The 16,496-nt window shown below is 48.9% G+C and overlaps 1 protein-coding gene across 1 annotated transcript in view; it reads left to right on the top strand.

Annotated features, from left to right (window-relative positions):
* LOC122395279 (zinc finger protein 768) overlaps nucleotides 1–15,792 on the top strand; it is a 60,490-nt gene extending 44,698 nt beyond the window's left edge. The window contains exon 3 of the mRNA XM_043392723.1: nucleotides 14,006–15,792. Within this exon, the coding sequence (XP_043248658.1) occupies nucleotides 14,006–15,667 (1,662 nt within the window). The 3' untranslated portion in view covers nucleotides 15,668–15,792. The remainder of the gene's footprint in view (nucleotides 1–14,005) is intronic.
* Nucleotides 15,793–16,496: the final 704 nt, after the last annotated feature.

The following is a 16,496-nucleotide window of genomic DNA, read 5'->3' as shown; positions in this document are numbered from 1 at the left end:
CAACGCCAACCGACGCAAAAAACGAAAGAAAATTACGATCGAGAAGTGTTCTAGAACGAGAGAAGAATTCGTAGCGCATCAACCGTCATCAATCTCGACTTACCGCTCCTGCATCCGTTCCCTTGAACCGTACGACTACCGTCGTGTCGCGGGAAACCGATTTATAAATCTGCTCCCTAATCGTTCCGCAATTAGGTTCACGTATCCAGTGGCCCGTAACTCATCCGCACGGTAGCAACTCGTTTCGCGATCGCGAAACGATTGCTCGTTGGTTCGTTTCGAGGATCGCGGCTGCACGATTATTGGGTCATTCCGAACGTGCGTAGGGGTTTTTTTTTTCTTTTTTTAATTTCGTTCGAGCTCCACAAATAAAATTATCGTACTTCGCTTGTAACTTCGCCTCGACGATGGAAAATATCGTTTCGTTTAACGACTCTCGCCGTCTGCCGGCTACTTTCGTAATTGCGTTTTCAAGAGACTTCTAATTGCTTCGAACCGAGGCTCGTACCGCCGTCGTCTCGCGTGCTTCCATTCTATTCAAAATTAGACTTCGATGCGAGGCTTTCACAAATCAGAATTTTAGTTATTTATTCGTTGTCTTTATTACACCGCGTATAATAAAGTAGCTGACTTACTCTTTGTTAACAGGATACATAATGGTCTGATCTCGTGACCGAATATCGTTGAAATGTTTAGATTTAATGTTCATTCACGCGAATGCTGCACATGGTTTGATCGATGTTTTTAATCGTTCAATTTTATCATTTAAACGTTCTTTGCTTGGCATCTTGTAATTATTCACAGTCAGTCTCATACCTCATGTTACTCAATTTTGTATCTCCGTTTATCTTCTATACTTGTGTCTCTTTCTGTATTAATGGGTATTTAACCCCGTGAATAAATAAATAAATCAGTACAGAAACTTTAAGTAAGATGAATATCTTTTATTATATACTGTACATGAAAATATTCAGTCCATAATTTCTCTTCGTATGAAAACTAGCTTCTGCATCTCAAAGGGTCAAGTGATCTCAATTATATCTCACTGTCCCGGGACAAAAGATTTCCCCTGGATTTTCCAAAGACGTAGACCATCGTACGAGCTAGAAATTTTTCTCGGTATTCGATCGAGTCGGTGATCGGGCGCATAATGGAGGCAGAGGGTTAAGTGCGGGAGCTAACATCGAAGGGGGGAGGGGGGCGCATAGCCACTAAAGTGCGCCAGACTGCGTTGCTATTTAATCTCTGCTCGAGCGACTACCGACATACACACACCGACCGCGGGACTGCTTTACGCGATGGCGTGCAAACTGCTCCACCGCTGCGAGGGAAACAGGGAAATAGAGAGGCGGGAGGGTGAGGATTTGCATACGAGAGATCGGTGCTCCGCATATGAGGGGAATGTTTACGATATCCGCATAATGAGGGCGTGGGTGTTTCTATTAAGGCGCGCGGTCAGACCCTGCACCGGGCAATCGTGCCCTATCCGAGCCACCGATCTCTCCGTTTCTCTTTCCCTCCGACGCTCTGCCCTCCGTCCCCCTCTTCGTTCGCGTTCCTGTTTTCCATCTTTTCTGTTTTCTGCTTCGTTTTCTGCCTTCCTAGCATTTCCCTCTCGTCGTCCTCTTAGTTCCTTACTTCCTGTGATACGACTGCGCCACTGCATGCGTCTCCGCTGTACACAGGGTGGCCTAACAAGGGAGTCACGGGATTTCTCGGCACAATGGTCGATCGGCGATTTAATTCGTTTAAAATGGAATTTTCTTCTTTACGTATGGGAAACTCAATGAGACTGGATTTTATAATACTTTCTCAGCGATTAAATGGAGAAAAGGCAATACTATAAGCAATAAAAATGACCAGCAAAGTATTGTATACTGTTTCACAGGAACCTCCTATTCCTTCCCTCTCGTTTCAGCGGCAATTGTTATTATTTTGGACGGTTAGGAGTGGTATCTGGTTGGCGCGTACGTCGCGGATAAATTATTAGGCTAATGCTTCGCTGGAATCAACTTAAATCAGTCATTAATCGGTAACGGCCGAGGAAATTACGCGGCAACCGCTGGCCTAGACGAACGGAAAGAGACGGAGCAGTCGGGTAATAAATGACGTTGTCTAACGGTATGGTAGCTAAATGGTTAACCGCACCGGGTTAGTTTTTATCGTTATTAGCGATTTTCATGCACGGATCGGATACTTTCTCGCGTTTCTAGCGTGCGACCCGGACTTTTCCGTGTTCCGGTGAAACACGGTCGAGGAAACGATCGCCCCGTTGGAACGACACCCTTCTCGACTGTCGTTACGATCCTTGAACTATGTGTGATTGTAATAAAATTCTTCTCCTCTCGTTCAGCGTTTGCACCGCGATGTTTGGTATTTGAAAATGTCTGTTCTGTATCGCGTTTAGATCGAATCGAAGATATCGGGACTGCGTAAATCATCTACGACGGATCGTCGTGTGTAACCAGCTCGAGGAATCGCCCACACACGCGACAACGTCGCTAGCCAGCCTCGAATTAACCCGCAATTACGCGATAACGATCCTCGTGCGAACGCTGTAAAGCTGATACAATGAATGTTATTCGTCTGCAAAACTGAATATAAGCGTTCTCCATTAATCAGATATCGGATTGAATTTTATTTTGAGTCCACAGGACCACACCTTAGGTCCTATTACACCCACTTTTCCAGGTTTACATGCTTTTATAATTGTTTTCTATCGTTAGTCAACGTCTGTGAATGTTCCTTGTACGCTAAACTTTGGTTTCTCTTGCACTGTTTTGTATAAAAATAGCGTAAATATGTACTCGGTATTCCACGATGTCTTGAACGCCAGTTACAGGAGAATATGATTGAGAAATACGAGTGAACGTGGATGTTCGATCACCACGGAATAGAATACCTCGGGCTGTTCTTCGCCTGTTCTGAGATCTGAATACATATATTCAGCGTTTCAGATGTATCTTAATTACAAAATCATTCGAATGTGCCCATCCCTGCCTCGGGACTGCAACAACATTCTACGTCGAGGGTCAGCCGCGTCATCTATCGCTTCATGGTCGATCTCGAACAGACTTGACAACGAGAAAAATAGATAATACTCGGAACGTACAGAAATACAGCAAAGTTCGAAATCTCATATTCATTTTCGATCGACGCTATTTCGAAAATTGGTATTTAAATATTAATTAGAAGTACTGCTACTCGAGGACCACGCGATATCCCTTTCGAATCTTCGTAAAGCTCGTGCAACATTCCAGATGGAGGATCGGTCGCTGTGTATCGCTTCGACGGTTGATCTAGACTTACATCGCCGACTTGGCCGCTCTTCTCCGAGCAAATACTTTATTCTCGACCCTGTCGAACATCGACTGTCGAAGTAGGTTATTTACTTCGTCACGGTTTGGACGAGTTACTCGCGGCGCGTTCGATTCCCATTGACGTTCGCCGCGGGCTGATTTTCTCGTTCGATTCATCGGCGATCCGAGATGCTCTCGCGATCGAAGCCAAGCTTTCTCCCAGATTTTTCTCCAATTTCCCGACCGTTCTGTTCGTCCTGCGCGCAAAGTCCAACGTCTACCAGGTCTACGCGTTCCCGTACTCACGTGCTATTCCCCTGTCTGCAGTTCTGCTGCACTGCGGTGCCATGATTCTCCCGATGCGGCTCGGGGACAGCTTTGCGCAGCGTGCTGCTGCATTACTGGCAACCGTTTCGAAGCGCAGCGTAAAAAAAAATCTTTATTTCCACGAGGAATCCCGCGGCCACCCTACCTGGGCTCAAAATTACCGCGGTCGTTGCGATAACGTGGCTTTCGCTAGACTTTAATGTGCGCGCTCGACTCGGGAATTTTAACAAACTTGCAATTTTGTTCGATGAATAAATAATCGATGAGACCAAAAACTATGTATTCGTCTGATCATAGTGTTTTCAATACAGATAACAGTTAGCAATTAGCAAGTACCTCCCACGATTAACGGGTAGTCGGTGTATTTGTGCGAAAAATTGTCTTACGTAAAGTTTCCCCCGTTGGTGAATCTTGCGACAGGGAGTGACAAAAGCGACAAGAACGACGGTTTCTCGAGTCGAGTCCAATTAAGACGACTTTCGCGCTTTCGATTGTCCTCTTTCGAGCGTTCACCTCTCTATAATCAACGAACTCGTCGTTTCCACGGGAGGCGCGGCGCCTTTTCCGCGATTCAGGACTCTTTTTCCGCGGATCCGGACTTCTGGTAATCGAGGCGCGGCCGAGTTTCACGTTCCAGTTGTTATTACGGGTCCGCGTTATCTGCTCTCCGGAGAGGATTTTACGAGAGTCGTTGCATTATCAGACGTCGTTGCACGAACCACACGCTCCGCAAACGACGTTGCTTCTTGCGCGGTCAATGTTATTAGTTCGTGGAATGCTCTAGCCTGGTGACGCAAAGAATCGGGAGCAAATAGGCAAGCAGGAGCAAATGTTAAACGAACGAGCTATTTATTTTCAGCGCACGCGCGTCACTGCGCCCGTCTAGTTAAGGAAGCCGACCGTGTTCTGCCATGCTTGTTGTCACGCTCATTTTCATTTCATTAGAAATTCAGGCAAATAAGCGTCTCGATCGATGCATGTAATATCTCGAATTATCGGAACGTCACCTCTTCCGTGTCTCTGAATCCGTGAACACGGACGCTTAGGAATTCCTCGATCGGCCTCGCCGCGACTCCCAATGATCCAAGAAGTCGCGTAGATCGGTAATTTTGCAACGTTATCGCTCGTAATATAACCATTTCGAATTTAAATTCGCGCGGAAGGTAGACCGTCAATGTATTTAATTTTGAATTTGTATCGATCGAAATTCAAACGACCAGCAGGTTATGTACTTCACGGCTATTCGATTACGAGATATTCACTTTTGCTTTTCGTACGAGTGCTTTATTAACTCGGTACATTCTATCGATTCCTTTGAGATGCTTTTAACGAGGCCCTTCGAAATGTCTCTTAGGAAATCAAGTTCCCCGGTAATTAGAACGTTTGCTGGCATTCCTTTGATAAGCAGTATTCCAATGTAATTCAATTAGTAACGCAAGTCGAGGTAGCGAAAGTTGTAGAATAAAATTTGCCCTGAATTATTTCCAGAATTTATATACGGAATACCCAGGTGTCCGAGAGACAAAATTCATTGACTCCAAGAGCTTTTTAGCAGCTTAGAGCAAGCCGTTTGACTCACTGTGCCGGGTCTCGAGAGCGTTAAATCCGTCCCTGGCGAGTTGTACTTTGATCCCAAAAGCGGATCGTGAACGGTGAGCGGTTAGGAGCGAAGATGTCGGAAGGTCTGTTCGCGCGAGCGATCACGGAAACGAAGAATCCACCCGCATTAATCACTCCCAGCAGCCGGTACAGGTGATTCCCTGGACGAAAGGGCTGGGGGCAGAGGCGTTTCTACGGATTCTCAGCTGCTGGTAGCCGGCTCCTTTTTAGATTCCGGTCTAGTGACGGATCGCTAATGATTCTCCCCGCGCTGTCGCGTACTGCGTCGGTAGAACGAGTCGACGGAGGGTGGATCGGCGCGAGTCGTAAAAAGACCCGCGGCTACGACGACGGGGGAATCGCGAGAGTTTAATTACCAGCGGCCTGCTCACGTCACGGAGGATGTCAACCGTGGCCGACCGACTAACGACTCCTCGGCTATCCACCAGAGAGGTGGAGATTCGCCTACCGATAACGATCGTTTCAGGAGCGCGTTTTCAATGGCGCCGCGCGGCTCGAGGCTGACGCGCGCGCCTTCCTCCCATCCTTCGTTTCTCTAATAGGAGAGGGAGCGCCGGTTAAATAATTACGCCGCGGTTCACCGTCCCCGGCATTTAAATAAGAACGTCGTATCGAGGCTCGTCCATCTTGCATGGCGGCGAGCGAAATGACGCGTTAAATATTAACGCGAGAGCCGTGGCGCACGCGCGTCTACGCCACCGCAGAGACAAGGAAGGGAACGGAAAATGAGAAACGGAAATGGAAATGAGTTAAGTAACGTCTACGGAGAGAACGAATCGATTTAGAAACGGATCGAGATACAACGATTCCAGCCGGTAGAAAACCTTCGAGGGAATCTATTGGATCCTCCTCGCGATTGAATATAATTCGCTTGAAATATGCTAGCGATAGCGTCTTTCTTCTTTTATTTATAATATAACCAACGTAGAAGGCGGGAAAGGCAAACACCACTCGAGTTCCGAGAACCATCGAAGGGGAAATAACCATACATAAGTTAATTAACATAGTAATAGCTTTCTTCTTATTGCCTTTAAGTTTCCTTCAAATTTTTGAATAGTCAAGTTTAAATTGATTCGTACTAAATTAATATCATTCTTAACGATTTTAAATGTAAACAGACGAAAATGACGTCTTATTAAGCGACGGATTACGTCGGCCAGGCCGGTCGTTGGGGGCATCAACAAGTGGAGGCGAAGGGCATCGGCCGTTATCATGGCGTAGTGATTCAGCGAATTCCCAGCGTCCCTTTACAGCGGCACCGGCCAATCGATTACACGCCAATCGGATCAACGGATCGCGCTAACTAGATCGTAAGAAGAGACCGGTGCTATACCAACTTGTAATCGCGGTTCGTTCGCTACCGCCGGAGCCCTCGACCTGTCGTCGGGTTGCTCGTCGAGTCATCGGAGATCGGCGTCGTCGTAGCGATCGTTCGATCGTAAAAAAGAAAAGAAATGGTCGCGAGGCATCTTTCAGTGGGACCCGGAGGAGTTTATAATACCTATTGGGTCGTTTTCTAGCCGCTTTATATGGGGGCGGAAACGGAGAGTAGAAACCGCGGAGAGTACAGATTTATGGAGCTTCGATCTTCTGTTGATCGTCGCTACAAGAACCCGTGCTGCACGAGTTACCGTGTACTTGGACGTTTAACGTTTGTTCGTACCAGTTCTCTTCGGATTTTGGTTTCGTTCCATTTATTTGTACGAGACGAATCCTTTTAATAACACAGGCAATTTTACTATTTTTCTTGCAAAGATCCAGCTATGTTCTTTAGAATCTGTGTTACGAGCGCGACTAGTTGCATATTTCAAGCGCATAAACGTCCTTTGCATAAACATCCGCAGTCCAATCGCGAGGCAAGGAGTCGAAAGTCTCGCTCTCGTTTGAACTATCGATCCTCCCTGTTCGGTCAACCCTCGATACCGAGGAGTATCTTCCCTTCTGACCTATTTTTCTCTTTTTCTTCCTTTCGCGATAACCTAGAATTATATCCAAACTATCTGTTCTTCCGTTTGTTAACAAAAATTCACACATTTTTTAAACTACAATAGTTGTCGTTCGAATAACACTGGAATGAATCTCGAAAAAAATTGTAGGTGATATCCCTAGATATTTAGCGATGGTATCTTTGTGGTATGTTGGTGAACCGTTAACGAAGGGACGTAGGAGGAATCCGCGTAGAAGCAACAGGACTTCCTCCTCGGCGTGTACCTTTTGGGACAGTTTTAAGGAGGCGACGCGGCGAGGCGAGTGTCGCGCGACAGATTTTATCGTTGCTGGAAAATTACGGGTTATCGACGCGGTGATTAATGGCCCCCCTTTAGATATCGGACGGTAATTAAACGCGCCGTAATTTGTGCGCCGCGAAAGGGAACGCGCGCCGCTCGGCTGACAAGCCAACTAGGGTTGATTTAAGGAGCTATACGACGCGAACCTGCGTTCCTCTTTTCTCTCTTCGTCTCGTCGGACGTTTTCCTTTTCTCCTCTCGTTGGTTACTGGCAACGCGCGATCCACGGGGGTTGCAAGTACGAAAACTTCGTCGGTCGACGTTGCAACGATGCTTTCGCCGTTCATTTTATTTTTTTTTTATTTTTTTAAATCGCGACTCATCGGCCAATAAATAACGCTCGACCGTCGCCGTTCCCGGGAGACGCAAAAAGCAACTATCATACTTAACGTCAACCGGGAATGGTTGCAAGTATTTTATTATGTAAGCTCCCTTCCCTGGACGTCTCTCGTTCTTTTCGCGACGCCGATATCTCCCCCATGAGGCCACGAGCCGGGCTTCTTTTCCACGAAAACACGTCCTGGTTCTTTTCCCCCCATCGCGTTGGCACCGGAGTGACGACTTGGACGACAGGCCTGCGCCCCGCGGTTCGATCCAGAAAATCTCTGCGCAGATCCTACGCGCACGCGCAAACCTCTCTCGCACGCCACGATCCTCCGATGCGTTCCGCTTCGATTCCACGCGCGCGACACGTCGTCACGCCGCACGACGATTATTAATTATCCGTCCTGGCGTGTTCGATCCCGCCGATAACGAAATCAATTTATCCGACTTGGTCTCTCTTTCCGTCCGACGGGCGCCCAACAATTGATTTACCCAGGCGCGGCGATGGATCACCATCGACGAGAACGATCTCTCTTTGCTTCGTTGACCCTTTCGCTGAATCAGAGTCGACTGATTGCGAACAGACACGTCGGTTCAAATTACTTCTACGCCAGATTTTAGGCTTCGTTAGTATCAATGTTTATATTTAATTGATTACCTAATACTCTGTACGTATGATTTCTCTCGATGTTCCAAGCCTGACATTGGTCCTAATTCCCGATCTCGTTCCTGTGGAAGAGACACGTACGGACGGTTTCTCTACCCGTGGCCTATGTAGATACCAACGATCAGCTTCTCTTCGGTAGCCCGTCTGGTTTTTTGGTAGCAGTTTGCCGGAGACCCGCCGCCACCGAGTCGAGCCTGCCTGCCCTAAGGCCACCTCTTTCCTTCCGAAGGTGGAATGGTGAATGGACGCTCTAGCGACGGCTTCGAACCGTTCTCGGTCTAATCTACGTGACCAAAACTAGATCCTAACAGAGTCGAACAATATTTTATTCGAATATGCGAGTCTCGGTTTTTGCTCAAAGAAGAACTTAGTTCTATTCTTGGAGGAGTTACACCAACCTTGTAAAGTAATGACTAGATATAGGAAATGAACCTTGTAGATAATTAAAATTTATTCACGTCGAATATTTTAACGTGCCACGCTCTATTCGTAAAATCTGACTACCTCGATCTCTTATTTTATTATATTACAAACTTAAGCAGCAAACTGGATCCAAGAGAAGACTTTCCTACGCCAATTAGAGCCTGGTGGGACTTCTAGACCCGTTCTTTTATGACTCGGATAACGACGAGGGGGTCAATTATTTCGAATCCCTGGTAGCGCTTCGCCAGGGGGTGGAATACGTTCGCGATCTTCAGATTAGGAAGGTTATAGACAAGCCTGGGTATTACTAAATGTATCTGCGTTGAATCGACGCTCGTTCTACGCAAGAACATATCGAAAATATTCAATATAATTTTACTTTAGAAAACACTGGTCCGTGGAAAGTTAGATGGAATCGAATTAGTAATTAACTCGTAAACAGTATGTTGGATCGTCTTTGCGATCGTCGATCTGTTGGCTCGTAAACTTCGATGCGGGCGACCGGTGGACTCGAGAAAGGAACAGTTTACAGCTGTTCGAGATAAGTTCGCGGATATACAATGGCAAATTGCACGAAAGAATTTCTTTCTCGTCCCTTTCGGGACGACGAACGAGTCTCTTGATGCGGGCGACGGAACGAGTGGCTTTGAAGTTTTCTGCCGATCGAAGGAAGGCGACAGAGGCTCCGTCGAATGACCAAGCGATTCTCGCGGGTGATGTAACGCGACGCAAAGAAATTTCGGAAATAACGGGGAGAGGTGAGGCCTTTAATAAATCTCGCTTCTTCGCCATTCGGTTTCGAGAAGACTTCGTCGACCTTCTGGCGAATAAAATAAATTTTTACGCGGTTTCGAAAGAACGATTACTGAACCGAACGTGGCCGTGGCGACCGTGTCGATCGAATTTGCAACTGTTTAAATCGATGGAAGGCAAAAGACATTCGAGATTCGAGACTCTACATTTTACGAATTTCCACGCCACGATGTTGAATTTGTTGGACGAGATTGAGACCGTTTAAAAATGATTCGCGAGCGGATCGCGTCCATCGCCAGAGCGACGAAGCACCCGGTATACGGACGGATCGCGCAGGAGAGAAAGATCAAGCGCTCCACCCACGCCCACGTCTCAACCTGTTCTGTTTCTCCCGTCGAGCCGCGGTTACAGGTGCCTCCCCGAGGGCATTCCTGCTGGAATTCTTCACCGATGATCCTTCGCTCGACCCTTCTGCAAATTCTCCTCAGAGTCGCGTCGCGGTTCAAACGGCCCATACGTGATCCAAGTTTATCGGAGGTTTGCCCGCAGGTTTGATACAGTGTCCTCATGAAACACAGCGCCAAGATGGTCCACAAATCCCGCGGGTAAGCCTCCGATACTACGTGGAAAATGACCCGTTCACAAGCTCGAAGTTCATTGAAAAGTTGTCTCGATAGTTGGATAGACTTTCAGAGCAGAGAGTTAAATGATAATAAGAAAATGAATACAATTCTCTGTTCGATTATTTTATTTTACAAAGTATATCTCTCTTTCAAATGCAGTGACTGACTCCTTGTGTAAACATTCACTCTTTTCGAGAACATTTTGAAAATGGAGGATGTTGCTTCTCCTGGGTGAAAGATGGTGAGGCTCCGGTTGGGTGCTTGATCCGCGACGAAAACTGAGAAAAGACTCGAGGCGTCCACGGGACATCGACGCGGAGGAATCTAACCAGTCGATTAAGTTTCTCCTCTCTAATGAAACACGGTAATCGGGTTACATAATCGGTGACGCAAAGCGACGACCGTCGCCGGGATTGATTTCTACGAACGGTCGACGCCGCGTCCAGGCGAATCAGCCTCAAAACGTGACCGGCCGACCATTAAGCTTTCCCGAATGCCCTTCGACAGAGTGTCGGGGAATAAAGTCCCCCCGGGTGGCGGAGAAAGGGAAGTCGGACGAGTAGAAGCACCGGCCTCTCGAGTTTCACGTGAAACTCTCTCGGTCGGGTCTCGATCTCTCGAAGCGTGCGAGCGGACTGCTTGAAATAATCGTTCCGATGGTAGAAGAGGGGGAGTTCTCGATGTCGCGAAGGAACGAGGGGCAAAAAGGAACAGCGCGGGGAACACCGAGTGGAAGCAGACGATGCCTGAGAAGGGAGGTGGGATGATGTAGAAGGGGAAAGCGGAGAGGATGGCAGCAACCGTACGCCCACACATCCTCGACGGGGACCTGTTCTCGGCTTTTACGTTCTGACATCTTTTCACTCCGTTTACGAGTCCCCTTTACGTTTTACGACCGATCATCGGGGGCCCTTTCTCTCTGCGAGATTCTACCGACCGCGCGGACGGCCAACGGCAGAAGGGAAAAGAGAGAAACGAAGGAAACAAGAAAACGATCATCGCCGCGGTAGGAAGAACAGGGACGCCCGGGGACCGCCGTGAGACTCGCTATCCGCTGCGGATCTTTCGATGCCAGATACGAATATTGCGTCGAATGGCCACGAGTATCTTGCCACGGAAAATGGAAGTCCATCGACGGTCGGATACAAAGGAGATCGCATCGATAGCGAGACGGTTGTTGGGCTCTCGGAACCGGCGGATGCCCGGCCGGTTCGAAATGAATGTTCATCGGTGGCTCTCGATACAATGTACGGTCTCTATCGTGGCTCTCGATGCGCTATGAATATTACCCGCCAGCTCCTTGACGCGTTTGCGCTCGGTGGATCGATGAATCCCAAAGCCGGTTCCCTTAACAGGCCCGGGGCAATCGTGTTCCATATTCAATTACACCCCCATACGATTTTTTACTGCGAAACGAATTAAATAGCTCGATGTTGTAAGAATTATTGTCGTTGGTGTCGATGATGTATTTAGGTTTAGAAAGGTTTTTGAAAGGTTTGTCCGTGATTAATCTTTTTCACGAAGAAGACAATCGATCCGCACCTGTGGGCAAATCTCCGGGTAAACCTCGACCGTGTATGGGCCATTTAACTCGACGGTCGTTGCCGCGAGCTTCCGCGCGCTTTTCTGCGTTAATGCCGGTCAGGCATTCGGCTGTTTCGCCATGAAAGGATCCGTCGGCGCGAGGAACTCGGGATCAAATCGATTTCAAAGAGCGGTGACTGCGCGCGTACGCAGAGGAATGCGATAGGCTCGAATCGCTGGAAAGTCTTCGTCGGGACATCTGTGTCGCGGCCGCGCCTTCCGGGAACGCGAATTTCTATTCCGCGGATGCGATTAATTGTCGCGCTGGAAAAGTCGTCGTCGGGGATACTGGACGGAATTCCGGATACGCGCGATGCTTCGAAAATAGGGCGTCAAACTTCGAGTATAGATCTTGGAAACCTTCCTTCTCAAGATTCCTTCAAGTAGGTTTAATGTTGAAGACAGTTTATGTTTACATAATCAAATGCGATTTTTAATCTTCTAAAGTTACGTCGTTCGTTTCCTTTGGTCAGATATACGATGCTTTCTGATTCGTACTATATGTTCTTTTTTGGACTCTGTAGAGAAGCAATTTGAAACTATTTTAAAGTTTGGTTGCGCACCTACGATGCGATTACGAATTCCCTGCGTTCGATTACTTGGTTGGAGGGGACAGCATCGAAGAGACAGGCAATATCGCAAGTTTTATGGCGTCCCCGGACTAGTCCGGCAGCTTCTCCTCGGAACGGAAACTCGCCTACACCGAAAAACGAGGATTCAGCTCGATTCATCGTTCGTACACGTTGATTCATGCGCTCGGTGTGCGCCGCGCGCGATTTAAATTTCAAATAGTCGCCGGATACACCTCTCGGACTTACACGTGGTTTTATGACAAAGTGCCGTTGTCGCGTCGAACAAGACGAGCCGTGTGGTCCGCGGCCACATTAAAATAAACAGACAGAAAAGGTCTAAGCGACTACGCGAGCGAATTTCTGCTCGATCGTGGCTCGTTCCGTGCCGTATCTTAAAGACTATACAACAGATTTTGGTGTAATTTGGGTGTCATGTAGTCTGCGTAAAATTAGGGAAGTTTTAAGTCATCGTTTGTCTCGTTTCGAACTTATTTAAATAGTACAACAAGAAGATATAGAAAAGCAGTATAGAAAACTCAGCGCATTATTCAAAGGCAATCTACTACTATTTTTCAACGTTTCTTGTTCAAAATAATTTTCCTATTAACACTGAACATCCATTAATTTAAAAATTTCACGAAAAATGTAATAAAACCAACGTATACGTAGGAATGAAACAACTTGAAAATCGTGTCGCATTTTGAGAATCAAAGACGATCGAAATTGCGCGCGCATTCAACGATACGCAGCGACATGCGTAGCAGATTCCGGAACTTTGCGCGTCACCGATGCCATCTCGGAAGCGCATTCGATCGCGCGATCGTGCACCTTTTGTTTAATTGTTACGCGAGGCTCGATGACAGATGGTCGGCCGACACCGTTCCAACGCAAAAAATCAAGCGGATGCTCTAATGGTGATTTACTACGACCGCGATTCGAGTTTTGGCTTTCGTTCAACGTCGCGTCCAGTCTTCTGTTGCCTCGATAGATATCCCTGCGGGTCGAAGGTCCACCCCTCTTCCTGTTTCTTCGTCGCGCCTCTGGCGCGTTGCATCCATTCGGTGAGCAACGATAATCCATATGGAGTTTTTGAAAAATTGAAAAGAATAGAAATTGTATGCCTTAAATACCACTACGATACGTACTTGTACAAAGATCGAAGTCTTTATCGAAGCACAATGCAACATAACCTAATTCATTGACAAGGACAAAATTAATTATGACGTAAGCACGCTCGATCGAAATTAGTATTTTAGCCTCGTTTTTTCCTAAACTTCACCGCGGTGCTTCTTCGGTTCGCGTAATGGCGGCCGGGCAGCGGACGACGCGAGATAAGCTCGTGGGCGTACCGCGTGCACGGAGGTGTTCCGCGTGTCCGGCACTAAAAGGATGATTCATAATATTACGCGTAGCCAGCGATTTCATAAGCAATCGGAAATGAGCGCGCGGGTAGAGGCTGTAATTTAACAATATCCGAGATTACAGGGGATCAAAGAGAAGTAAGAGCGGCGTTTGGCTGTTTCAGGACGAGGTGGGAGGCAGTACGGTGGTAGCCGAGGGTGTAGTAGGCGGCATAAGGGGCCCAGGCGGCGGGTGCCGCGCATCCTCGATGACGATGGCCGAGAGCGCCGTGGAGGACGCTGCAGCCGCGCCCCCAGGTCCGGCCAAGCCGCCACCGCCCTCCTGCACCAACAACAACACCCTGGCGGCGACTGCGAACCGGAACCATCGAAACCTGCGGAGACGGAAGCGTCTCGATCAGGTTCTGGACATCCTGCAACATCGAAGTTCGCCCAGCGAGGGCGAGGTGCTGAGATTCGAGGGCAGCGGTCCAGTGTCCGAGGAGGAGGAGGACGTGTTCGGTTCGCCGAGGTCGTCTTCGAGATCGGCCGTGGACGCGCCGTCAGGCATAAGTTTGCTGCCCCTCAGGCTGAAGAGCGAGGAACCTGTGACGCCCACCGAGGATGAGAGCACCCCGAACGACGCCGATCAGCAACAGCAGCAGCAGCAGCAGCAGCAACAGCAGCAGCAGAATCATCATCCTCATCATCCGCACCATCACCCGCATCATCATCGTCATCGGCACAGGCATCATCACAGGAACAACGCGAATCACGCGTACGATCACCTGCACCCGTCTCATCAGAGATCCTCGGCGCCCAAGTACGCGGGCTGCACCTGCGTCCAGTGCTCCCAGTCCGTCACCCCGCCGATGGTGCTGCCTTCACCGATCTCTCCCCTGACGCCCCTGACGCCGCTGACGCCGCTCACCCCGCTGACATTGCCGCCCCTCACGCCCGGATCCCTCTCGTCGTACAGCTTCGAGCACTACATGCACACCAAGTACCTGCCGGACATCTTCCGTGGACGCAGCCACTCGGACTCTGACCTGGTGCCGGGATGGGACCAGAAACCTCTGCCCTCGTCCGTGTTCGTCAACCATCCGCTGAGGAGCGGCTCTCTCGAGAGCGACACCACCAGCCCCCAGGAGTCCCCATTGGATCTCTCGATGAAGAACCTGATGGCGACGGCCGCGGCGGCAGTCGCCGGGAGACCGCCGGCCCTCCAGCTGCTGCCACCCGGGATCGTATCGAGGAGCTCGGTGAGCGTACCCGTGGTGAAGGGCGACGTCGCGTCCCCGACAACCAAGGAGAGTGTCGCCGTCCGCTACAACCTCGAGGTCTCGCCCGTGGTGGAGGAGATGCCACCGGGCGTCGACGTGGCTTATGTCTGTCCCGTGTGCGGCCAGATGTTCAGCCTCCACGACCGTCTAGCGAAGCACATGGCCTCGAGGCATCGCAGACAAGGGCCCCAGGACGCGTCCGCAAAGGCGTATCTCTGCGACGTATGCAAGAGAAGCTTCGCCAGGTCTGACATGCTCACCAGACACATGAGGCTCCACACGGGCGTAAAACCGTACACGTGCAAGGTCTGCGGCCAGGTATTCAGTAGGTCGGATCACCTGAGCACGCACCAGAGAACGCACACCGGCGAGAAACCGTACAAGTGTCCCCAGTGCGCGTACGCGGCCTGCCGCAGAGACATGATCACCAGGCACCTCAGGACCCACGCCAGATTCCCCGACGTTCAGACGCCTAAGAGCGAACCCGGCCTCCTTGCCGGCGAGGACAGCCCCACGTTTGCGCAGGAGATGGTCTCCCCATCCGCCACGATCAAGGCCGAATGACGACGGTCCGCTGGATGACCACGTTTCTCTGCCGCGGTCCACCGCGGATCTCGAGGAAGGGGACGTCCGGCATCGACGGAGAGGCCCTTGGCCACCGTCCCGAGGTCTCAGCGACGTCGACGACAAGACAGGGGTTGAAGAGGTCAACGGCGGAAGGCAAGGGACGATCGATCCTCTCTGGACCGGGTCGCCACACAGGGATCGCTGAGTCTAGAGTTCAGTGGGCAGTCTGGTACTTTTCTGGTTCTTCGTGATTTAATCATTTTTTCTTGTAGAAGGCACGAATTAGAGACATAACTCTTTTAAACGCTTCGTGCGTGGACATCTAAACGCAGTCTTCGATATTTTTTCTTGGTAAGTTTAATGGGATTCCGATAGAGGAATAAAGAAGAAGGTGCGAGGCAAACTGATTTCAGAATCTGAATATTTTATTGGAAACGTACATTGTTTGGTCACAAAGGGGTTGATTGTAGTTTAGTACGGGATATTTTTTGTTGGTTTGAAACGGAATAAAGAAATTATTAATATTGACTACCTCTATCGTCAACCACCGTGAAGTCAAGATTGAAAAAATAATCAAAGTAGCACCACTCGTATATACAGTTTCTTAGTCTTTCTTCCTTTTCATAAAAGAGTTAAAAAGAATTCGATTTCATAGTTCTAGAAAATTGTCAGTTTGTCGAGTTTCACAATTTTCAAAACTTCAATTCTCTCGAGAGGATCTTCGAGAGAACGAGACAAAATCGATCCTTTGATCCGAAGGTACCAGACTGCGTTTTTAAAGGAATTCTTCGCCGTGGCGGAATTCCGATAATTTCGGAAAGAAATT

The sequence above is a fragment of the Colletes gigas genome, unplaced genomic scaffold (genome assembly GCF_013123115.1).
Source record: "Colletes gigas isolate AHSC1104 unplaced genomic scaffold, ASM1312311v1 Colletes_gigas_Sc00005, whole genome shotgun sequence".
NCBI classification, from domain to species: Eukaryota; Metazoa; Arthropoda; class Insecta; order Hymenoptera; family Colletidae; genus Colletes; species Colletes gigas.
This window is presented reverse-complemented; position numbering and strand designations above follow the sequence as displayed.